This window comes from Chrysemys picta, chromosome 23, assembly GCF_011386835.1.
Source record: "Chrysemys picta bellii isolate R12L10 chromosome 23, ASM1138683v2, whole genome shotgun sequence".
Taxonomy (NCBI): Eukaryota; Metazoa; Chordata; order Testudines; family Emydidae; genus Chrysemys; species Chrysemys picta.
In genome coordinates this window covers 12,720,010-12,743,843 of record NC_088813.1, presented here as the reverse complement: position 1 = coordinate 12,743,843, position 23,834 = coordinate 12,720,010, and the positions used below count along the sequence as shown (strand labels likewise).

The 23,834-nt window shown below is 52.0% G+C and overlaps 1 protein-coding gene across 1 annotated transcript; it reads right to left on the bottom strand.

The window, feature by feature from the left end:
* Positions 1 to 2,627: 2,627 nt before the first annotated feature.
* Positions 2,628 to 22,522, bottom strand: NT5C1A (5'-nucleotidase, cytosolic IA). The gene is made up of 6 exons (XM_005302116.5): positions 22,284 to 22,522; positions 10,902 to 11,069; positions 9,081 to 9,210; positions 7,747 to 7,869; positions 6,866 to 7,050; positions 2,628 to 6,518 (listed from the first exon to the last, which is right to left on the bottom strand). Exons 1-6 carry the CDS (start codon positions 22,422 to 22,424, stop codon positions 6,153 to 6,155), a joined length of 1,113 nt encoding a protein of 370 aa, XP_005302173.1. The 5' UTR covers positions 22,425 to 22,522; the 3' UTR covers positions 2,628 to 6,152.
* Positions 22,523 to 23,834: the final 1,312 nt, after the last annotated feature.

Genomic DNA, 23,834 nt, shown 5'->3' with positions numbered 1-23,834 from the left:
CAGTGCCTTAATCCAGCACAGCTTTAGGGACATTCCCTGCTGCATTGAGCTCCATATAAGAGCAGCATGCCCGGGCCATGATCATGACATAGCTTCAGCCAGCCCGCTGGCAGTCCGCCCGGCTTCCAAGCAATGCCCTGAAGCAAAGGGGAGAGGACAGAAAAACCCCATGTTTGATTTCAGTCCTGTCGCTAAAGGGTTATTATCTAACGGTGTGGACGCCAGGCTGCACCCATCTACACCCACGGCTAAGTCGTGTCAGCTTGATGCCATCTAAACCGACTGTTCACACACGATCACCCCGCCCCCGGGACGGGACTGAGCGGGGTAGAAGCGTCCCAGGTTTGTCCACCCCACTGGCTCTCTCTCAAGGGCACGACCGAGGAAGCCAGTTAGAGGATGGTGGTAAATCCTCCCTCGGAGCTGGACTCACCCCCGAGCCGAGTCTTGACAGAGCGGGAGACACTCGTTTCCTGCGTTAGCTGCACCAAGCAATCCTGCACCTGCTCTGTCGGGACCTGGCCCCCTCCCGCACTCCACCCCCAGCCCAGTTCAGGCTGAGGAACCATTTGAGAGCACCCCGACAGCAAGCACGGCTATAAATAGCCGCCTCCAAGGAACGAGATGGCCGGGCTGCCCGGATACTGGCAGCAGCCCTGCTCGTGCTGAAAGCTGGTGCCCGCGGCCTGGTGGCCTTTCCCCGCGACTCCGGCCGGTTGCATTAGAAACTGCCGCAATGCACCTACTCCCCTCCCCGCATTGGCTGCCCAGAGGGACGTAAAGCGGGTTTGAGGACATGCCCCTGCCGTGTGATAGCACAGCGCACCTGGTGTAACCCACGCTCCCGCGGTGGCCCTCTGCCCCCTCCGGGGCTGTACCCCACACAGAGGTTTGGGGCTTTGCTACTGGCAATGAGCAAACAAAGGGGGGCCCGTTCGTTCAGGCCGGTAGAGGGCTGCACTTTTAGGTCAGATGTCCTACAGTTGACAGCTCGCATGGTGTTACACCAGCAAGCACCTGTTGAACAGAACCACAGGTCACTGGGTGCTTGTGAAGACAGAAGTTCCATTATGTACCTGGTGAGCTCCCTGGGGCAGGGCCCACCTTATCATTCAGTGTTTGCACCGCACCTAGCGCAAGGGGGTCCTGGGCCATGAGGTGCTACAAGGATACAAAGAATAAAACAGGTTACGTGTCACGCTACCTTGGTTTTATGCACCACCTCTCACAGGAGGATCTCAAAGTGCTTTACGAGCATCACATCTATGCCCCCAGCCCACCTGGGGGTAGGTAAATATTCCCCTCACTTTGCCTGTATGTTAAACAAGCCAGTGGCAGAGCCAGGACTAGAACTAGGAGACCAGGCCCGGTCCGGTACTCCGACTACCTCGTAGACCGCTGGACATCGGTGGTGTTTCACTCTCAGGGATGAGCCTCACCAAAACCTTCACCTTCAATTCCAGTCTCATCACCACCGGCGGCTTGTCATTTAGCCTATTCACACGCTAAGATCCGATTACCTTGCTAACATCTGTTCTGACAGCGTGTGACTGACAGTGTAATCCTCAATCTGTTTCCCCCCCCCCAATCTTGTCTTCTGCAGAGTCCCTTTTTAAAATAGGTTTGTTGCAAAACCCCCGTGAATTCTGATGCTCTAAAGAAAGGTGAGACACAGGCAGTGGAATAACGATTAATCCTCTGCATGGGTCTAGTGGCAGTTACCGTCTCTGCTCAGTGACATGCCTGCCGTTGCATCCCATTCACGCCCGAGCCTTCGTCAGTCTGTTGTCCAGTGGGGCCCCGCTCCTGCATGCTGCGCCATGTGGGTAGGGACCATTGAGATGACTGGAGCTCTGTCTGAGTGTCGGTGTCCACCTGCACAATGCAGTTTCCAAGGCTGGAGGTTTAGACCGGAAGATCTTGCACGCAGGCAGGGACGTCGGCTGTCTCTTTGCTAGTGCACTCGGAGCACTCCCAGTTGGGTAGTTTAATTAGCTTCAGACGCTTGGTATGAGAATATGCAGCGCTGGGGAGGGATGCTTGAAAGGAATCACACTAAAAACAAACGCGCATAGGAATGCTTTCCACTAATCTCCCATTTGCTTTAGGCTGCCCAATGCCGATGATTCTGTACTTAGGGGGAAGTGGTAGGTGGTGCTCACACTAACTACAACACTACAATGGTGCTGTTCAGACACAGCTGGTGCTTCTAAACGAATCTCCTCCCAACAGGCCTTTTCTCCCCCTCCCCCTCTGATGACTGGTAGAGGGTCTGCTCGACAGAAGACTTTTGCCAAGTGATATTTTTATCCAGGCTTTGAGGCGCGAGTCCAAATTACAACGGGCGATGGCTGCTCAGACAGAAACAGCCACCTTGGGTTACACCCCACTTCTCCAGCCAGCGCTTCCCAGTGCTTCTCCAGCGCCCAGAATGCTGCTTTAAACCATTTCCCACCTCCCCTCTGGGTGGCTGATTGGCCCTGGGATCCCCAGCCCGGCCTCCTTATTCTACTAAAACACCTAGGAGGGGCTAAGTGGGGGTTAACCCCTTCCTGGCTGGCAACCAAATAGAACATCTGTGGCCTGTCATCCCCTGACCCCCCCAAGAATTCCAGCAGGGGACAACGAATAGTACCAGCTGTAGTTTATTACAGACAAACACACATAGGAATTTCCATGGCTACACCAGTTCATTCACAGATAAAACCATCAGAGGACACAGGAGTGAAACCCACACAACACCACAACAGCCAGGAGGGCCCAGTAGCAGCTGGTTCGCTGCAAGAAATGCCACCAAGCCATCCAAGGGTGTGACGAGCTAAGGGTCCTGGTGATCATTTCAAGGGGGCTGCTGGCAGGACGGAAAATCCATCCCGACCTAGGAGATGACAGACGGACACAAGCAAGCCAGCCACAAAAGCAGTGAAATCCAAGTCAGCCAATGATGGGGCACCCTAGGAAGCAATATGGACAAAACTGTACGGTGAAGGTCAAACATGAGTAGGGCAACGAACCCATTCAATACAGGCAGGATTCACGCACTACAGTGGGCAGTCCTCATTTCTCAGAGTCCTGTATTTTGGGGACAATCTCCTGGGGCCTCCCCCCAGGACAAGCAGGGAAGGGAGCTCTGGGTGTACTTGCCTCGTGCTGGCAGTGAATGAGAAGAGGCAAAGCAGGAGTTGCTCAATACGCTGGTTCCTGGCCCTCCGCAGTTCTCTCTTTTTGTCTTAAGTGTTGGAAACAAAATTAAAGTGCAAGTCACGCAGCCCTCTGGTGGCCGTGGTGCTGGCATCGCACAGTCTGTGCCTCCCCTTGTCGCCTCCAGAACTGGGCACAAGCTCTTTCCCAGAGCTAGAGGCGGCTTAGACCTGAGGTCTGCTGGCCAGCAGGTCAAACCCCTGTTACTGGGGTTTCTTTTGAGAGGGACAAGCTCTCTCTACCCCAGAGTGCTGTTTTTAAATACTCTCTCTTGCTCACTCACCCCCCGCAAGTAACACTATTGTACACACATGTGCATACACACACACACAATCGGATACTCACATGCATCCATGTACAATCTCTCTTTCTCTGACACACACACACACACACACACACGTATATAGGATATATCACACATACTCACACGCATCCATGTACAATCTCTTTCAAACACACACACAAGACCACCTGTTACAATCACTCTCCCATATACACACTTACACAGATGGCTATGTTCAATCACAACACTCCCCCTGCCCCCACGCCAATATTTCAACAAGTCCCAGACCCAGACAGATACAATTTCATAAATGTTAGCAGACCGTTCTGCTCTTCATTACAACTAGTACTTCCTGTTGCAATGTCATCTTCTAGACTTGGGGGAAGATCTGACTTGGACTGCTTGCACGTGGCAGAACTTCCAAAGATGTCAGTCAATGCCAATCTACAGGAAGCACCTTGGGGATGTTTATAAGGAAGCCCTGCACGTATCCCGACAGGCTGGTTGGAAGGATCCCTGTCAGACAGTTTTGACCCCAACCGAACCTCCTCCTACTTTTCATAAAACTGAATATTAATAGAAATGGTTTTGTGATATTTTGTTTCTTTCAAGTTTTTTGGTTTGAATTTAAAACCTTCCCCTGAGGTGTCTGCAACCCCAACACGGCAGCAGAGTGAATCTCAACGTGAAACTGAGCAGAGAAACAAGATAAAAAACTTACCAGTGCTTTCATTGTCCAAGCAGGATTTAGTGCAAGGAACAAACCAACAGGATAAGTGGTGAAGCGTATGGTTGATTGTTAATATTATTTCAGCTGATACATAATTACCCTAGCCCTAATCTCATCCTTGGAAATGGCCGAACCATTTTAACTGAAAATGTGCAAAAAAGTCAGACAGAGGCAGCCACCTCATGTGGAAAATTTCAGCCCCAATGAAATGGTCTAAGTTTGGTAAAGTTCTAAGCAATTGAAAACGTGGTCTTATAATGGTAAGTGCCAGGCAATCCTAACCATGACCATTGCTACTTGTGCTACCTAGACCACCACCACAGGGAAGGAGTCATTATTAAAATGATCTTTAACCTTCTATCGTTCCTCCAATCTGCACTAAGAATGTGGAGTGAATTCCATACACGGCTTTCAGAACAGTTCTCTGACTGATTCCTTTCTGAAGTGGCAAAAACAACGAGGAGGCCTTGTGGCATCTTGGAGACTAACAAATTTATTTGGGAATTAGCTTTTGTGGGCTAGAACCCACCTCAGACTAACACGGCTACCCCTCTGAAACCTCTCGGAATTGGGGATTTACTTCTTTCCCACTGTGTTAGCAGGATCTGTCTACTTCAGGAGACACCACAGGTTTTAGGAAAGTACCAGGAGAAGGACGATCAATTGCACAGTGGCCTCGGTTTGAATGAAACTTGAATTTTGCTATGGTTAACGAAAGACTCAGGCTCAAATTCTCAGCGGATGTAATTGTCGATTTCAAGAAAATATCTGTCTCTCCCCCCTCACCCACCATAGGTTGGGACGGTCTTTCAACTTACACATATTCCCAGCCTGGGTCCAGAGGCCAGGAAGCCACATTTTGAAAAGTGGTTTCTGATTTTATGTGGCTCAGTTTTCAGATGCTCAGGTTGAGAGGCTTTTTTTCCAGGTGCCACTTATGGATTTAGGTATCCAATAGTAGCACCCAAATTTGGGCCATCACATATTGGCCCAAAACGCTGACTAGGAAATAGGGCTTGACATTTTCCTATCTAGAGTTTCTGTTTTCTCAAACATGAGCAGATAAACTGAAGGTTGGGTGGGGGCAGCAACAGTGGTGGGAAATTGGCTGCATCCCTTAACCTCATTTCCAGTCCGTTTAAAATTTAAAACTGTCAATGTTTTGTAACAATAGCGGATCATTGTTCCTGCGTGTAAGCTGGATTCCACGGAAACACATTGTCAGCCTTGACTTCTTTTTTTTTTTTTTTTTTAAATATATCAGAGTTCTTGGACTGGGAATTTCCCTGTTTTTTTTTTTAAATGAGCACCAAAAGTTTAAATTGGGTTGGAATATAAGATCCACAGAAGGGGAGCCCGGTTCTCACAGATCCTGTCCAATGCAAGGTCCCCCCTCCTGTAGACTTATCAAGTCTGGCTGGGTTTTGGTTTAAGTTCTCCAAGCTTTGTGGAGAACATCTGGTGCAGAACTTAAGCGTGAGCTCCTCTCTGGGTTTTTATGGGCCCCGGAACCCCAGAGGAGGCATAGCAGGATCAGGATGGCTGGTGCTGGGCTTAGGCATGAGGGTTTTGAGGCAGGTGTGGAGATGAGGTGACAGCCAATGTGGCACAAGTCAGCAACGGCTGATGCTGAGACGCAGGAGCAAAGGTAGCAGAGGAGGGATTAGGCATTGGTTGACCCTTCTGACCTTTATGCATGGGGCATGGGGGGTGATTTGGGGCTGGAGGGTCAGAGACGGTCAATAAAGTGCAACACACATAGGCAAAAGGAAACCTTTCCTTCAACCCACCCGGACAAGGCACCTACAACTTCAATACTAATCAACAAAGACGCTCAGCCCCTGCAGACCCGGATATCAATCCACGCACGGTGCCCTGGTCAGGGATGGTTTGGGTAGCTACCCAACCAGCGAGCACCTGCAGTCACCGCCAGCAACGCTACTTGCTGTTCTTGGTTTGTTTCTCTTGCGCCATCCGCCTCTGCTTCTGTGCTACGCCGTACGGGACGTGGGCCGCGATGGTGCCACTCTCCTTCGCCCCCTCCACGTGGAACATCTGGTCGTCGAAGAAGATGTGCGGACGGATCTTCTCCAGCAGCGGCCCCTTGGGGGCCCCAGCCAGGAACAGGGCTTCGTCGGTTTCTAGTCCCCAGCTGCGGAGAGTCTTTAGGGCACGAGCCCCAGAGCTGGCAGCGCTCCGGGCAGTGACCAGGTAGGTGCGAATCGGACACTCCAGTCTCAGACCCTTGGAGTAGAACTTCTTCTGTAGCTTCCCCAGGGATTCCAGAAAGCCTTTCAGCGGCCCCTACCCAAGCAAAGAGACACTGTCATTCACAGCTACCTTCATCCCTCCCCCAATCTCCATGCTTTGGGAAAGGCCCTGTCCCTGCTGTGGGAATCCCCTAGCCAAGTATATAGGAACCAAGGCCCAGATCCTCAGAGGTCTTTAGGCACCTAACTCCCATTGAACTCCCCCGTCTTTCACAGCCATCTCCTTGGAAACCCAGCATCAGCGTCATCCCGCTCTCCCCCCTTGGCTTGTGCTCAGGGCTAATGGAGTGGGAATTGCTGGAGCAGTCAGCCAGTTCTCAGCGCTGCCTGCCCCAGAACTGTTTCCTGGGGCTAGCGGGTCAGGGGGGCGATCGGCCGTACCTGGGCCAGCGGCTTGTTCTCATAAGCCTTTTCGTGTTCAAAGAACATGTCGAGGCCGTGCGCCTTCACGATCTGCTCCGACTCATCCGAGAAGAGGACAGCGTCCCCGTCAAACGCCACCCGCAGCTGGTTCTCCGACACTTTCACGTCTTTGCTGGGGCTGAACACGGTGGCCGCGGCGATTCCTTGTGGGGGAACGAGAAAGAAATGTGACAGGCGGCACGTCTCCTCCCACCGTGCTTCCTGGGTCCTCCTCCTGCAGACCCGAGCAACAGAACTGGACACACACAGAGCAGAGACAGGCCAACACTGGTCCTTACATTGGACACTTGCGTCTGGACCCTCACCTCAGCATTTAGGAAAGCCAGAGGCACGTCAATACCTAGGTGAAGACATGAGCCCCTGGATGAAGGATCTAGTGTTCTGTTTAGGTGGTAGCCTCCCTCCATGCCCTATTGCTTCACAGCCCTGGGTATGATCTAATATTTAGTGGGGATGGGGGGGGGCGCGAAGATTGCAGAATTTACATAGGTTTCTATCATTTGTTGCTGCATATCTTACAGGTGCTTTCAGCACCTCCGCCGTTCCCACCAGCATGGAAGGAGTCAGGATCCATCCAGCAGCCAGCCGAGGAGAGCAGCCCACCTGCACTTTGAGAAGCTATAGAGATCAGCAGATGCTGTTGTCTCCAGGGGAACGAGAGGTCCCACGTGGCCTCAGCAAGGGCAGGGGCGTGATGGAGACAGGGTGTGGGACGCCTCCGCTACCCAGCTGCTGCACAGACCCAGAGGATGGAGATCCTTACACCGCACTCCTAGAGCGACGTGGTGTGGGCTGTGCCCGCCACCCACTACCACCCAGGGTTTGACCGTCAGACTCACCCTCTTCAATGGCCTCACTCACTTTCTCGGCGTCAGAGGAGAGGTACAGGTTGGTGTGATAGGCCTTCAGGTAGCAAGTGGGGCTGTTCCCTCCCGTCATGCAGAACCTCTCGATGAACAGATCTGAGGACGGACGGACGCACCGAATTAGCTGGGATGGGCCAGCAAGGGCCCAGGCTGTTATCCAGCGCTATGGTGTGCAGGGGGCCCAGGAGCTGCCACTAGTGGGGGAGTGAACTAGATGGGGGATTTTCTCCCCCTCTGACACCAGGCCAGAGAAAAGAGATGGCAAATGAGCACAGGGCAGCCTGGCCACCAGAAGGTGGGGGCCCCATGGCTGCTGGCAACGGTGAGGCTCAGGCCAGCCCTGTCACAGATGCTGACACAGTAGCACCACTGCTTGGACACAACGCCTTTGACCTAGTAGCTGTTGCCACTTGTTTCCCAACACCTGTCAGTAACCCCTTCACCGAGCCCCTGCACCACACTACACTTAGCAGTGTCCTCCTGTGAGCCATCCTCCTCCCAGACACAGGAAAGCCCCAAAGGGGCACGTGGTATTGAGTCAATATTGACATACAGAGAGACAGGGCATCCTAGTGGCTAGGACACTAGGCTGTGACTCGGGAGGCCTGGGCTCTAATCCCAGCTCTGCCGCTAGCCTGCGGAGTGACTTTGGGCAAATCACTTCACCGCCCTTTGCCTCAGTTTCTCCACCTGTAAAATGGGGATAATGTCACTGACCTGCTTGTAAAGCACTTTGAGATCTACTGAGGCAAAGTGCTAGACAAGAGCTAATTATTATTATACTGCTTCTATACCCACCCATCATTCCTTCCATTCCCGGGGTTATTCACTCCAAGAACTCAGATCTAAACTAGGGATATGGCAAAATCAAGGTTGGTTTGAGTTTGGCAGAACCTCATCAGATGGCTTTTGATCCTGGAAAGTACCCAAGTGTGGTTTGATCCAGGTCTCGTTCCATCCAAGTGCCCAGGAACTGCATAAGCTGGTCTGATTTTGGCTTCATCCTCCCAAGAAGAGATGGCCCAAAACGGGGCTGATGTTGCCAAAGCAGAACCCAGGTTGATTCAGACCTGGATCACATTTTATTGGTACCCTCGAAGATTGGAGAGGGTTAGTTTACAACCATCTTTAGTCTAAGCCACAGGAGACTGGGGCTTGCTGGATGGTTTAACAGAACAGCAGGGGGAACAGAAGAGAAAGCTTTGCCCTCCAGTTTCTCCACCATCCCAGCCACTAACCAAAGACCCAGTGGCCACCAGCTCCCAAGTCATTTCAATGGTTCTGGCTCAGGGTCGTTCCGTGCTTACTGTGATGATTGATGCTGTTGATCAGGCGGACTCCGACCTGGGCGTGGTTATTGGTCATGAGGACAATATCAAAAAGTTCTTCGCTGTCGGGGTAGAGCTCTCGCAACTGAGTGTTGACAGCTTCAAGGGCCTACAAGCCAAAGAAAGAGGGAAGAGTGATCTAGCCACCAGCTCACGCACATACTCCTTAACAAGAGAAGTGGACGGGGGAGAGCTGAAACCTGATGCCCATTGATTGACTATAGGCAGATAGAGCCATATGTAAACGTGTTCCCATCTGCCCTCTACTACTATCTGGGTAGCTATGAACAGAGATACTAAATGTTGGTCAGAACTCATCTAGGTATGTCCCTCAAGTGGAGTTAGCAATTTGTTTCCCCATGATGTATGTGTCTGCTAAGTTCTCACCTTTTAAAAATAAATTTGACAGCACTAGCTACTCCTGCTTGTGCCACATCTTGCCCATCAGGGCCGGTGCAAAGAAGTTTTGTGCCCTAGGCGAAACTTCGACCTTGCGCCTCCCCCCCCCCCCCCCCCAAGCCCTGCGGCAGTTCCCCGCCCTGAGGCACCCCACCCCGCGGCAGGTCCCCCGCACCCTGAGCCCCCCCTGCGGCAGCTCCCCCCCCGGGGAACCATATGGCAGCTCCCCACCCCAGCTCACCTCTGCTCCGCCTCCTCCCCAAACAGCTGATTGGCGCTGCAAGCCTGGGAGGTGGGAGAAGTGGACCAGCAACCGCGCGCTCGGGGAGGGGGCGTAGCAGAGATGAGCTGGGGTGGGGAGCTGCTGCACAGCTCCCCGGGCCAGGGAGGTGGGGATCTGCCGCGGGGGGGGTGTGCCTCTGGGTGTGTGTGGGGGGGAGCTGCTGCAGGGCTCCCCACCCCAGCTCACCTCTGCTTCGCCCCCTCCCCGAGCACGCCACCCCCACCGGCAATGACAATAATTGCATGGAGCGGCCACTGCGCTGGGAGAGGGAGCCCGAACCGCACGTGTCAGTGCACCGCCGGCAGCCCAGCCCAGGAACGCTGTAAAAAAAAAATTGGGGGCACCGCTTTTTGGCACCCCCAAATCTTGGCGTCCTAGGCAACCGCCTAGTTTGCCTTAATGGTAGCACTGGCCCTGTTGCCCATATTCCATCCATCCGTCCATCCACTACTCCTTTGCTTTCTCTCTGAAATACTGATGCTCTGGCGCTTTCAGAGAAGACAGCCCTGTCAGAAGAGAACCCATATCTCCTTCCTTCATGGCCCTCAAAAGGCAGAGAAAGAGTCTAATCAAATCTTCTACATGACACAAAACAAGGACAGCTCAGGACTCCTTGGGCACATCTAAAAAGCCGGCAGTTGGGAAGATTTTTACCTAAACTGAATTTTTCAGTTCTAATCCGCGCTGTTCAGTGGAAGCCACTACCCTTAAAGTTTTCTCAGGGTATTTTCCTTCTCTCCCTCGGTTTTCTAGATTCTTGGAGTTGAATTCTGCTCTCTTACACCAGTGGGAATCCAGAGTAGTTCCACTGTAGCCAATACACCTATTCTGGATTGATACCACAGTGATGAGAGCAGAATTCTCTAAGGTTGGTGTTTACCTTCAGTTTTATCCAGGACGCTATGAGCCCAAGTCCTTGTGCCTTGCTCTGGTGGTGAGGGAGTTTGGAAAGGCAAAGGAGAGGGTGACCAGATGTCCTGATTTTATAGGGACTGCCCGATTTTTCGGTCTTTTTCTTATATAGGCTCCTATTACCCCCACCCCCGTCCCGATTTTTCATGCTTGCGCTCTGGTCACCCTAGCAAAGGATCTCAGGGGGCTGGAGCAACGGTGCTCACCTTGACAAATGGGAAGGCAGCGCCGGGTAGGAAGGGTTCATTCTCATGGTCCAGCTGGTATTTCACATATGCCTCCACCCCTTGCTCTGTGTAAATCTTCTGCTCTTCCTCCATGCGGAAGAGAGCCCGTGAGGACACTGCGATTGTGATTGCGTTCTCAGGCTTTGGCTGCATGACAGAGAGAGACAGAAATTGCATCACTAATACAGGATACATTTTCCATCCTTGGTCACAGGATTATGGACCCGGTTCCAGCGTGTAGGGGTATCATCAAATGCCAGGCCAGAAATGGAGCACCAGGCCCACCCCTCTCCAAAGTCTAGGAACATCAGTTCTGGATCGTTCTCTAGATCAGAATGTAGGGACTGGGCATGTGTCTATTCAAAACAAACCCATCCCAATCTTCTCACTCCCGATTAAACTCCATTTAGCATAGCCCTGTGGGCCCAAGATTCACACAGATTGCCTCCATTTCACTTGGCTGGGGTGGGGTGGACTGTGTGCTGGGAATCACGCACAAATCTATATTGCTTGCTTTAAGGTTATAGGCAGGGAGCCAATGCTTGTCAGCACTTCATCCCAAAGTGCATTCTGAGCTGGAACATTTGCACTCCTTGCATTCTGGGGCTTCTCCGAGTTAAGAGATTTCTAGGGTCAGCCTCCTCAGTCCCATGGCCCCTCTGAGCCGAGACATTTCCGTTCCCTGCACTCTCCATCAGGGGTCACTTGGCACTCCCCCAGCTGTTGAAAAACTCTCCATGTTTCCAGCTGAAGGAACTCTGGGGGCCATCTTGCATAGAATGTGATGGGTTTTTGCCTCCTGGTTTCATGCAGCATCTAGTGTCCTTTGATGCTAAAGTCCAAATTCAGGCCTGGTGTCCATGAGTGCAACTCAGCTGAAGACCATGAATGGCACCTGATTAGACCTGGCATAATGTGGTCCTTAGGGCGTGTCTATACCAAATTATGAAGTTACGTCAGGGGCATCAAATGAACAGAATAGCCGCTGTGTCTCCTGTGATGCTGCAAAACTTGGACAGATAGAAGTATCCTCCCCATTCCCCTGTCATTCTGGCATTCCTGGGGCACCTTTCCCCCAAGTGCCCAGCCCTGTTGCTGCAAACAGGGGCTTCTGGGTAATTTTAAAACACTAAGCACTGCATTGTGGGAGGGAGTTCGGAAAACCACTTGACCCGGTGCAGTGGCAATGCTCGGAGCTTCCCATCAACACTGGGAAGAAACCATCACAGACTGTGTCAGGTCAGCCAGAACTGAGCTACTATAAAGACTTTGTCCCAGGCTTCAAAACCAGCCAGTGCCGGCAATGCTTGGAAAACCCCTGAGGAAGGGCTGTCGTGTCTGGATGGAGGGCAGTGAACGGGTATTGCAAGCCCAGGGTAAGCCAAACCACCCTTGATTAGCAATCGTTATTAATCTTTAAAGGCTTGATCAACACCCCACTGAAGAAATCAAGAAGAGTCTTGTCATGGACTTCCATTAGGTGCGGCTCGGGCCCTGACACATTTGTTGCGCTGGAGGGGGGATTGGCACCTTGCTGAGGGGATGAAGACATCATCTCCCCCCAGAGGCGTTTACACGCTCAGCTCTGAGTCGGAGAGAGGAGATTAATCTCACGCCAGCCCCGGAGGCGAAGTGGTGATGTGCTTGTGGCGTCTCAAAAGCAAAATGGCTCCTCGGCGGCAACTCGCTGGTTGACAAAACAATTGGAAAGCATCCTGAACGGTGAGTCTTCTGCAGACAGCCCAGCGACGGGCTGCCAAGAATCTAACAAAGCCGATCCCTCCTGGCCTGCAGCAAAGCCTGTGACACTACGGGGGGCGGGCACTCACAGAGAAAGCAAACATTGGCGCCTGGGCAGTGTTTTTATGGCCTCTGGGAATAAGTCATCTCTGCCACTCATGATTTAGCTGTGTCCAGGAGGAGAACTCCATCTGAGACCGGGAAACCAGCCTGGCCTCTTTGTTTTGATGGGGAAATTTTAAATGAGACACCCCCCAACACCTTCAGAGTTCCCTCCAGCATAGAGACCATCTGCAGGGGAGAGGGCTGGAATTGGCAGAGAATCTCTGAATCCCAGGTCAGACAACAGCTGAGCACACTGTGGCTAACAGCGCCGCCACCCTGGACGTCTCTGACCCACTCCTTGGAAACAACCCCAATACAATAAATCAGGTTGACACTGGGGAACAATCTAGCCTCTTGTGTTCCTTGGTCCTGAGAGACTGGACCAAACCAAACCCTACTACCAGCTGCACCAGCGCAACTCCAGCGGCAGCAGTGGAGTTGCAGCGGCATAGCTGAGAGCAGAATTAGGCCCACTGTGTTTTCAAGACAGCCCCCAAAATCTGAATTTGGCATCTCTTGCACGTACGGAGACATACGGTAAGGGATTTTATGCTCCGGGACACAGCAGTTTAGCTGATTGCAAGGTATTACTGATGCATTATGCTGAGTGCATTGGCTTGACTGATCCCACTCTCTGTTAGATTATTTAGGAATTATTAGTTTAAGTCAATATTAGAGAGAGATGACACGGCCGGGCTACAACAATCTATGGCTCATCTCGAGGCACCAGCAAAGGGGCCCAGTTCCATTGTTATCAGAACCGATTTGAAATGCGAGGGCATGTGGACAGTGAATTGCAGCATGCAGTTTCCCATGATTTCATGTAAAGAGGTTTGGGGGGGCTGAACCTGGATGAAAACCTATGGCCAGAGGTTAAGATTTGGGGGATATCGAAGGGCGGGGGTTATTATACCGAGACAGTGAAAACTAGAAACCAGACAGTACGGAACAGTGTGTTAGATGGGCCCAACCCCAGTAGGGGCAAAATTTTCAAAAGTGCCTAAGTGATTTAAGTGCCTCAGTCCCATTTTCAGACGCCATTTGGGCACTTCAGAGCCTAAGTCTCATTGAAAGTCAATGGAGTTTAGGAAGGGACGTGCTTAAGAGCCCGATTTTCAAAGCGATTCAGGTATCTAGCAATGCAGACAGGCACCTAGCAAGACTTCCAAAGGCACCGCCCATGGGATTTAGGCACTTTGGTGCCAAAAAACCTTTTCCAAGAGTATCTAAGAGTGAGATTTTCAATGTTACTCTCAGTTTATTTCAGCTCTGATTTCGAGGCTTCCTGTTTACTAGGTTGTCCTGGGCAATATTGCTGTTATTTTGCTGTCGGTATAGCTAGATGAGCTGGTGTCATTCCCAGCTAGGGTGACCAGACAGCAAGTGTGAAAAATTGGGACGGGGATGGGGAGTAATAGGCACCTCTATAAGACAAAGCCCCAAATATCGGGACTGTCCCTATAAAATCGGGACATCTGGTCACCCTATTCCCAGCCTGCTATACAAACACAGTCCACATGCTCTGCAAAGTCCAAACTCACCCCTCCCCCCCCCCCCGAGCATTTAACTTTATTAAAAACAGCAGCACGAGAACAAAGATTAGCTCAATCCTTCTCGGCAGGCTCAGCTGCTCTGAAGGCTTGGGCCTTCTCCAGCCTGCTCAGCCCTGATCCTCTACCACCCCTAGAGTGTCACTCCCACCTCCCTTGCACCCAGCTGGGCCTCAGAGCATTAACACAACCCACCTACTCCTCTCTCAGCAGGATCAATGCCAGCAAACAAAGCGATTTAGGCAGATGCTGCCAGGCCGGCCCACGGTAATTATACAGCCCAGAAAACCGCCTTGCAGACAAACTGTGGAAGTGTCCCTAAGCAGTGTTCATACCCCAGGGCAGTGACCTGAAACCAACAGGACCCTTTCAATATAGCTAAAACAATGGGACAAATTCTCCTCTCCAGCACTCCGAGCTTCACAGATGTACCCGAGAGGATTTGGGATCAATTGTTCTACAGGGATGTGCATGGACTGTTGTTCCCTAAAATGACTTCTCCTGGGCTTTGCTGGCATGGTTATCCAGGACCTCCGATATCACGGTCATGGGGGACCATAGAAGAACCTAAGATAGAGGGGAGAATTCCTTCTCTCCCACTAGCCCAGGATTTTGGCCTAGTAGCATAGCGCACCAAATCCATAATTCACATGTAGCAAATAGTAGCAAATTTGCCATTTTAAGATCAGTTACCCAGGGGGCCTTAGTCAGTTATTAACTAGTCATGGGCCAGCTCTTAACTCTAATTTGCATTAATAACTCCAGTGTCATGGGTCATTTATGAGCTAAGATATTAATTAATAACTATTAGAGGTCCCGGGTCAGTTTGTCACTAGCCTTTGGCAGTTAATCCAGTTCATGGGCACAGCTGTTAGAACCTAAATTAGTTTTCTGGGTAAACCAAGTCGGGCTATAGGACATTTGTATCTGTTTCCTGGTACATGGCGGACAGCAGGGAAATGCATCCTCCAGTAATAGCGGTTTAAGAATTTCCTGCAAGATGAAACTGGGTCAGTGTTGTGAATGTCACAACTACTTAGTTTGATCAGACAAACCCAGGAGGCTCTGGAAAGCCATGCCACGTGCCTTTTCAAAGACACTGGGGTTGGCGTGGTATGGCACAGAGAAATCCGGCTCTGCTCTCATACATGCATGTTTCTCTGTGCTGCACACACCTTGCATGTATGGCTATGTGCCACTGGCGCCCTCGACTTGTGTAGCTGTTTACAAGATGCTCCAGGTTCTCTCCTTGCTATTTAAAGGTACAGGCCCCCCAAGGGGTAAATTTCAGAGGTAATAAATGCAGCAAGAAATGGGTCATTAAGCCTGATACCCAATTGTATCCCACCCTACATTTCTGGTGTATCCCTCTGTTGTTTTGTAGCAGTGGACAGGCAGAGCTGTCCAGCAGTCCAGCACCACGCTTCCACCCTCTGAGGACATATAACCTGTTGAATCCTGTTCACGCCTGCTAAGTAATACTGTGCACCTCTAGAACATTGTCTATAGAAGGACCGTACATGCTAATGAATTAAGCGTCACAATTCTTGTTGGTCAGGTAGCAGAATTCCCCTTCTGTAGGAAACTCCAACCGTTACAACAACATTTTGTTCCAGTTTGGAGCAAAGTCAGAAATTTTAAAGTTTCCACAAGACAAATGCTCCCAAAAATCAACATTTTGGGGTAAAAAACTAAATGTTTCAATAAGTCACTTCAATGCAACTTTTATATTGCAATATTAAGTGGCCTATATACACATCACATTAACAGAATATTTAAATTCACATTTTAATACAAGTCCAAATGAAATCAAAGTGGCACGATTGAAATGTTTCAACTCTCCCCTCCCTTCATCGAGAAGTGTCACAAAACCAGCCCATTCCCCAAGAAACATTTCCATTTTGATAAAACTGCAGTTTTAATAGAAGATTGTTCCAGTGATTATTTTTTACCTGCTCTATTTACCACCCTTCCGTCTGGGGGAAGTCAGCTCTTAGCTCTACTTTATGGATGGGCAACCAAGGCTTGGCGAGTAAGATATTTGCCCACAGTCATATGGCAATCCTGGGTCAGAGGCAGGAAAAGAACCCAGGAGTCCACACTCCCACGCTGGTGCTTTAACCACTAGACTATGCTGCCTCTCCTCCTAATAAACAGTTGTATTCTTTAGTGACCTCCTAGCCACACTTCATATGCGCTGTCAGACCACACGGGACCCTACGCAGCATCCCACCCCAGCGTGACCTTCAGTGACCTTCATCTGGTGTGGGGATCCTTGGGGCCAGGAGACTGGATAGTTCAGAATAAACACTGTTTATCCTCAGAGCCGCATTCAAGGGGACTCAAGGTCAGTTAATGCTGGTCATCCAACAGTGTCTGGAAAGCAGCTCGAGGGCTTTGCTGAGCTGAATCAAACTGAATTCTGCATTTTGGAATTTAAAAAAAAAAATAGGTCAGCTGTTCTACCCTCTTCCTTTCCCATTGGAGGATCAGACCGAAGGCTGCAGCAGCAGAGGATTAATAAAGAGCTTAACAGAAATATTATAGACAGATAGTGAAGGGGAAGATGGTGCTGTGCTCTAGGGCTCTGTTCATGTCTGGACTCAGCATCTTAAGACAAGGACAGCAAGGTAGGAAGCACTAGCCATCAGCAAACAATGCAATGCGGAGAGATGCTACAAGGGGATTTAAACCTTGGGGACTGCAGATGTATGTCTAATCCTCCTCCCAAGCAGTCATTGGGCTAGCAGTCTGGCAAGTACCTGCTTCCTTTAAGCCATTATCGCAGCTTCAGTGATTTGGGTTTTGTACAATCACATCTGTACACATTATACCAGCACTTTATCTCCTTGGCTGCACTGGTTATGTAGTGAGCAAGCCAACAGCTCCCATCGTTCCTTGCCAGGCGCCCCTACCCTCCCGCGCAGTCTTTATTTTCTTCGAAAAGCTTTAGCCCTAAACAGAGAGTTACGTTAAAATAAAACTACTTCAAACACAGAAAGAAAAATAGAGAAATGAGAGGAGGGGGGAATGATTAAAACTAAGAATATTGTACATTTCTATAGTGTCTCTCATCCCACAGCACTTCAGATTACATATACTCAGCATCGCTGAAATGCAGCCAACTCTGGGGTGGAGAATGATGGCCAACTGGCACACAGTGCAGGAATTTTGGCCAGGATCCCAGAGAGGGGGAAGGGGGCACATCTTCTTAAAGAAAGCATTAACGTCCTCCGAGGACAGGCAGAATGAAGGTCTCATCTGAAAGACCCAGCACTGCTTTATCCTCCTCAAAAAGATGAAGGGCTGAGACAATTCTGCCAGGATTTCCAGGGAGTCTATGTATTTCCACCTTCATACTTATAACTGCAAGTGATCCCTTCCATCAAAGCCAGCTTCAAACGTTGCACCAGATGGCGCTCCTCTAATCCGGTCACCTAATCCTGTTACATGAGAGCTGCTGTGGTTACAATTCCTAAATACCCTTCCAAGAGTTGATGGCCAAGCCCCGGAAATCCTGAATGCCACCAAAAACCCAGACCGGAGATCTGACTTCCAGTTAGCGAAGGTACAGGAGTTTGGGACATATAGAGTGCTGGCTCCCATGCTGGTACCAAGAACGTGCAGAGATCCCTGAACTTCACAGGAACTGAGGGGAAATCCCAGTTTGAGGGAGACATGTTCCGCGCAGCCAGACAGAGAAACACCTTAAACACACACAAGGAGCAGGCGAGGCTGAAGTTGATGAATCGAGAAGCAGGCAGACGGCATCCTGGGAAAATGGAGCATTGCAGAACAAAGCGCTGCCCTGACTTGGTATCTCCAGATATGGCTCATCTCGTGTTTGCCACTCAGTGGGCAGCTGCCATGGCCTTGGGCAGCTCCTGAGAGCCTCCAGGTGTCCAGCCTGGCATCTCGAGGACAGCTCAGGAGCGGGCAGCCTGATCTGAATTGGCACCGATGGACTGTTCACTAAAACAGGACAAAACCCATAAGGTCCTTCCAACCAGGGAGTGTCTGTTCCCTAGTGTCTAAAGCCCCATTGCTTGGACCAGTTAAAACAAGACTGGGCAATGCACTAGTCATTCTTCCCCTCCTCTGGGACCCGATTCCATCATCTCACGGTCAGGAAGTTTCCCTGGGCATTCACCCTACATTTTCCCTTTCCTAATTTCCCCCCATTTCTCCCGGCTCTACCCCTCAGGCCAGCCTAAGTCATCCCTCGTCCTCCTCTCAAATATTTGCAAACTTCTCTCCCCGTTGGGGGCCATCACCATAAAGGCGTTTCATGCTTTCCTCACAAATGCCTGAACCGCTCGGATCATTTCTCTTGCTCTTCTCTGAAGTCCCTCCAGTTTGTCAATAACCTTCTGATCACAAGGGGCGCAGAACTGAACGCCGGATTCCCCATGGGGGTGAAAACGTGCTCGCTTTTCAAACGGTGTTAGGGTAACACAGTCATTTATTGTTACTACTAAAGGAATGGGATTTTTATTTATACGCTATGGGCCAGAGCCTCTGCTGGTGTGACTCGACACCGATGAGCGTGAGCTCCAGGGCCCAGGCTGTGTCTGATCATCGTGCCCCTTAGGAGGGTTCGCTCAAGCCGGAGCAGCTCACCCTTTTAGTTCTGGAGATTGCCGGTTCAGTCACTGGCGGGTCGGCCAAGACGGGGCTGTCACAGTACCCAATTTACCCCAGCTGAGAATCCGGACCGATATTTATGAACACAAAAATGATGAAAAATTAATATGACCCGAGGCTGGAACTGTGCAGGTGTCATGCTGAGGATTGCAAACGCATCCTCAAGAAAACCCTCTCTCTGGGATGTCAGTGGCAGGAGTTTAGGGGAAGCTGTCCCTGAGCCCAGCCACAAAGTGTATCAGGGACACTACGGCATAGCTGTGAGTGACTCTTACTGACTCTCCGTTGCAGCAGGTGCCCCCAGGCCTTTGTTTCTTTCCCATCTCCAGACACTTTGCACCCATCAGTCCCTGCAGAGTAGTTCTCAAAGGCTTCTGGGTAACAATGGACCTGACCAACACAATTGAGACATTGATCTGGATTCAGACCCTCCCCTCCCTCCAAGTTCAGAGATGCCTGGATCTGGCATTTTGATTTGGCCCATTAGAGAGTTAGGGATCCGGTGTGAAATCTGCATTCAGCTCCAGCTCTGGATTCCAGCTCCTTCTCCAACACTTCAGGAGGATTTAGTTCCAGGGTCCCGTCTTGGGACCAGTTGTATGTCGGGGGGCAGGCAGCATCAGCACCAGGTGGCAGCAAAGACAAATGGGTTCAGATCCTTTGGAGACATGGAGATGGGATCAGCCCTCTGAGGAGGGCGAAGAGGATTTATTCTGCAGGGAAAGGCTGGAGCCGCATGACTTGGGGCAAGGGGACAGTTATACTTGATGGCAGAACTGGGACTCTGCTAAGGAGAGAGGGGAGGGGAGCAGCACTTGAAGGGAAAATGAGTTTTCTCAGGGGCTGCCTTGGTCCTGTATGCTATTTACAGATGGATCATTTTCACCTCTTGGTTCTCATACATGGGGTCACTGGAGAGAGTTCTGAGGCCATTCAAAGGCATTGTAAGCATCATGGAATGATGGGTCTAAGTCCTGACCCAGCCCTAGGGGTTGGAGGGAGACCCAAGGCAGCAGTGAGAACCAGCACTGCTGGGGGGGCTGACAGGGGCCCACTGGGAAGGGCACTGAAAAGGAGTGGCATTGGGAGGAAGAGACTAGATAGGGGCCTGGAAAAAGGTGTGTGGGGAGGGTGGGGGGTGAAGGGCTGGATGGAATGATGCTTTATGGGTGGCCTCATAGCCTAGGTGCCTCTGGGCCCAATTTAATGCACCCGTGACCCCCATTAGCTGTTTACAGCCCCACGACATCACCCTCTTCCTGCCTACCCCACATTCACTTCCGCGGCTATGGAAATCAAGGGCTCTCTACTAGCATCATCAGCCCCCTCCCCACCAGCTCTCGGGACTGGAAGATGCCCCCGAGTCTCTCCACCCGGCTCGCTCGCCTGGTCTTATATCCAACAAGCAGCAGGGCTGTGGGATCAGCTGGCGTCATTCCAGGGTCCCAGCTCTGACATGGAGACCACTCCCAGCACAGAGCAGAGAGGACGGGCATTTCCCCTGGGCCTGCGAAGACAGCGCAGACAGAGGGACCGAACAGATGATAGACCGACTACTGATACCTAGAAATATCTCTTATACAGACCACAGATGCCTGGGGGCCCCCACCAAGCGCTGAGGGGTCAGATTAAAGTTCATTGCGATGACTGGGATGCTTATGCGTTTTCAGAACACTATATAAATAATACAGGGAAATGCCTTGCACCCATTCATCATGGGCTGTGACAGCTGCCTCGCAGGGTGTGCCCAGCTGCGTCTGAGCGCAACAGAGCTGCAATGGAAGCGCTCTGCATGGCTGTTGGCACCTGCACCTTCCAGCCTGCCTGAAACCAGCCCGCTGGGCATGGAGTCATGGCAGATCCCACAGAGAAGATTCCTGGCAACGTGCTCAGAGAGAGGGAGTGTTTTCCAGAGCCCAGGACTAGGAATCAGGACTCCTGGCTTTTGGTCCCACACTGACTGTGTGACTGTGGGCAACTCACTTAACTGCTCCATGCCTCAGTTTCCCCATCTGTCAAATGGAGATAATAATACTAATTCCCCACTCGTGAGGGTGTTGAGAGGTCGCATTAATGGCTGAAGCTGTCTGAGAGCCTTGCACGAAAGGGGCAGAAGATCATTGTTATAACCCAGGCTGGTTTATCCCCTCTCAGTTCCCACTACAGCTGTGAAGGCTGAAGCCAGCGACCATCATCCATCTGCAGGATTCAAGGAACCAGACAAGATTTCCACGTAAGGAATGGGTCTGCTGGAGACGATGCCCAGAGCTGGTAGGTCTCCACAGAACTACAGCCTACGAAGTCTCTCTCTGTCCGAGTTCACACCTGAGGTTACAGGTGCGAGACAGAAGTGTTAGCTGGGATCCCCTATAACATGCACTCAGGGCTTATCAGGGGACAGGCCTGCAGGACCATAAACACAGAAATTTCCGGACTGGACCAGACAAGGGGTCTATTGGCTCCAGGACCTTGTCTCTCTCAGTCAGTGACCAGTAACTAATGCTCTAGAGGCAGGGGCAAGAACCCCAGAAGGGGCATTTCACAAACAAGCAGCTTGCAGGGAAGTTTATTCCTGACCACAGGTAACTGGAGCAGGCGGGTTTCTACACCTTGTTTTCCAGCCCACGGTTCCTGTGGAGGTTCTGCTGGTTGTGGGAGTTTCTATTATTAAACCTGTGCCAGGCGGAGGGGTTTACAACTCAGTGCCTATTAGATAACACAGGACTCTTAGACTAAGGGCACAGACAAATGAGATAGACCAGGAGCAGCCACATTCAAATGACATTCACTGGAGCTGCCAGGAGATTCAGCGTTAGGGCTGTCACCCATCCTCAACCCACCCCCTTTTACGTGGGCACGGGGGTCCCCCGCACTCCAGCAAGGGTACCCAGCGGGGGTTACAGATGTGGGGAGGTTACGATATGGGGTTACAGATGGAGCTTGGACCTGGGCCGGGAATCTCCTGCCTTGGCTACGGTGGAATAGCCGGTGTGTTCCGCCTGTGACATGCACCCAGCGGGTCTTGCATTGCGGTCAGCAGCTCCCTTGAAGCCGGGGAGCACCTTGCTGCGGGAGCCCGCCGGGCTCCAGGCCCGTCCTCAGCAGGGCAGGAGCAACCTAGCCCGGGGCACCATCCTCCCAGGGCTGAGGCAGGTGGGGCACCAGCCTGCAAAGGCATCTCAGAAAACGATGCAACAGGTCGGTGTGTGTGTGTGTGGGGGGGGGGTTCAGGTGGCTCAAATCCTGCGGGGTTGCCCCTGCTCCCGGCACGGGGAGGGTTTGCTGCCCCCTCCAGCCCCCGCAGCAAAGGAAAGGCTCTTACTGGTTTGGGTTTCTTTTTAGGGGTCAGGCTGTCATAGAAAGTCTTGGCTTCCTCCCAGCGCTGCGGCGTCCCGGCCTCCTGCGCCCCGCCGGCCGCTTGGCCAGCCGCGGACGAGCCTTTCCCAGCGGCTGCCGGCTCCATCTCCCCGGCTCGGAGCGGGCGGCCGGAGCCGGAGCCGGAGCGCGAGCGGCTGCGCTGCTGGGTCTCCCCGGGACGCGGCGCGCGCGCCTCAGCCCCGCTGCTCCGCTGGCGGGGGCGCTTTATAGGGCCGCCCGCCCTGCGCCTAGATCGGAGGGGCCAGCTGGGTTAACCCGTGCGGCGCTGGAGCCTGCCGGGCTCTTCCCATCCAGCGCAGCCCTGCCCTGCATCCCGGGCGGGGGCTGGAAACCAGCGCCAGGCTGGGCTGAGCCGCTGGGGGTCGGTGCTGCAGACACGGACAGGGCCCTTCCTGCTCCTCCTTCGGCGCTCCGGGCAGGGCAGCGCGAGCTAATGGGGAGGGCAGCTGACCTGGCTGGGGTCAGGATGCCTGGGTTCCCCTTCTGGTTCTGCCACGGTGGGTGACCTTGGGCCAGTCACGTGCTGCCCGTGCCTCTGTTTCCCCTCTTGTCCACTTCGATCGGTGAGACTCAGACTTGGCGCTTTAATGGGTCTCCTGCGGCTCTTTGCAGCACATGCTAGTCAAAGGTCCTGTGAGTGGCTACCTAGTACTAGAGTAAATGACTTCGCCTGCCTGGGGCTCTTGGGGGTAATGGTGAGCGCTGATTTGGCTCCTGAGGTCTGAATATGGCTGCTTTAGACTGTAACCCCGTGGACTCTTTTATTATGTGTATGCACCGCACCTAGCACAATGGGGCCTTGATCCGTGTCGGAGCCCCTGGGGGCTACAGCTGCTGTTCTCAGGAGAGGGGCACAAGGGTATTCGGGGGCGCTCAGAGAAGACAAAGGCCGAGATCTGCAAAGGTATTCGGGCTTCTAACCTCTACTGAAGTCAAGGGGAGTTAGGAGCCTAATTACCTTTGAAGATCTAAGCCAAGGCCCCTGCCCCAAGGAGCTAACTCAGATGGAAACAATAAATGGGACAACGGTCATGGGCTGCCCAGGGACTGAGGAGCGAGGCAGGAGGCTTGGCAAATGGAGTATGTTTTAAGGGAAGATCCCAAGTAAGAGAGGAAGGGTGCTTAGGGGCTGGAGATAGGAGGGTACTCCCAAAATAGAGGATGTCAGGAAAGATGGTTGAAAGCTGAGAGTGGGGGGAGGAGGCAAAGGGAACAGGTAGAAGAGAGGGTACAAAGGAGCAGGAGGGTTGAAAGGGTAATAATAATACCTAACTCTGTATAGCGCTTGTTGGCAGTCGATCCCCCAATGCTTCACAATCTTTAATGTATTTATCTTCACACAACCCCTGTGAGCAGGAGAGTTATCCCTGTTGTGCAGACGGGGACCTCAGACCCCGAGAGGCTAAGTGACTTGCCCAGGGTCACACTGGACATCTGTGGCAGAGCTGGGAATTGCATCTGGGTCTGCCAAGTCCTGGGCTAGGGCCCTACCTAC

What these genes read in the sequence shown, in the direction of transcription:
- NT5C1A (XM_005302116.5), bottom strand. Translation starts at nt 22,424, where the DNA reads ATGGAGCCGGCAGCCGCTGGGAAAGGCTCGTCCGCGGCTGGCCAAGCG. An exon ending in GAGTGAGGCCATTGAAGAGG is followed by an intron (nt 7,051 to 7,746) that starts GTGAGTCTGACG and finishes TTCCCCCACAAG; the next exon opens with GAATCGCCGCGGCCACCGTG. An exon ending in AGAACAAGCCGCTGGCCCAG is followed by an intron (nt 6,519 to 6,865) that starts GTACGGCCGATC and finishes TTGCTTGGGTAG; the next exon opens with GGGCCGCTGAAAGGCTTTCT.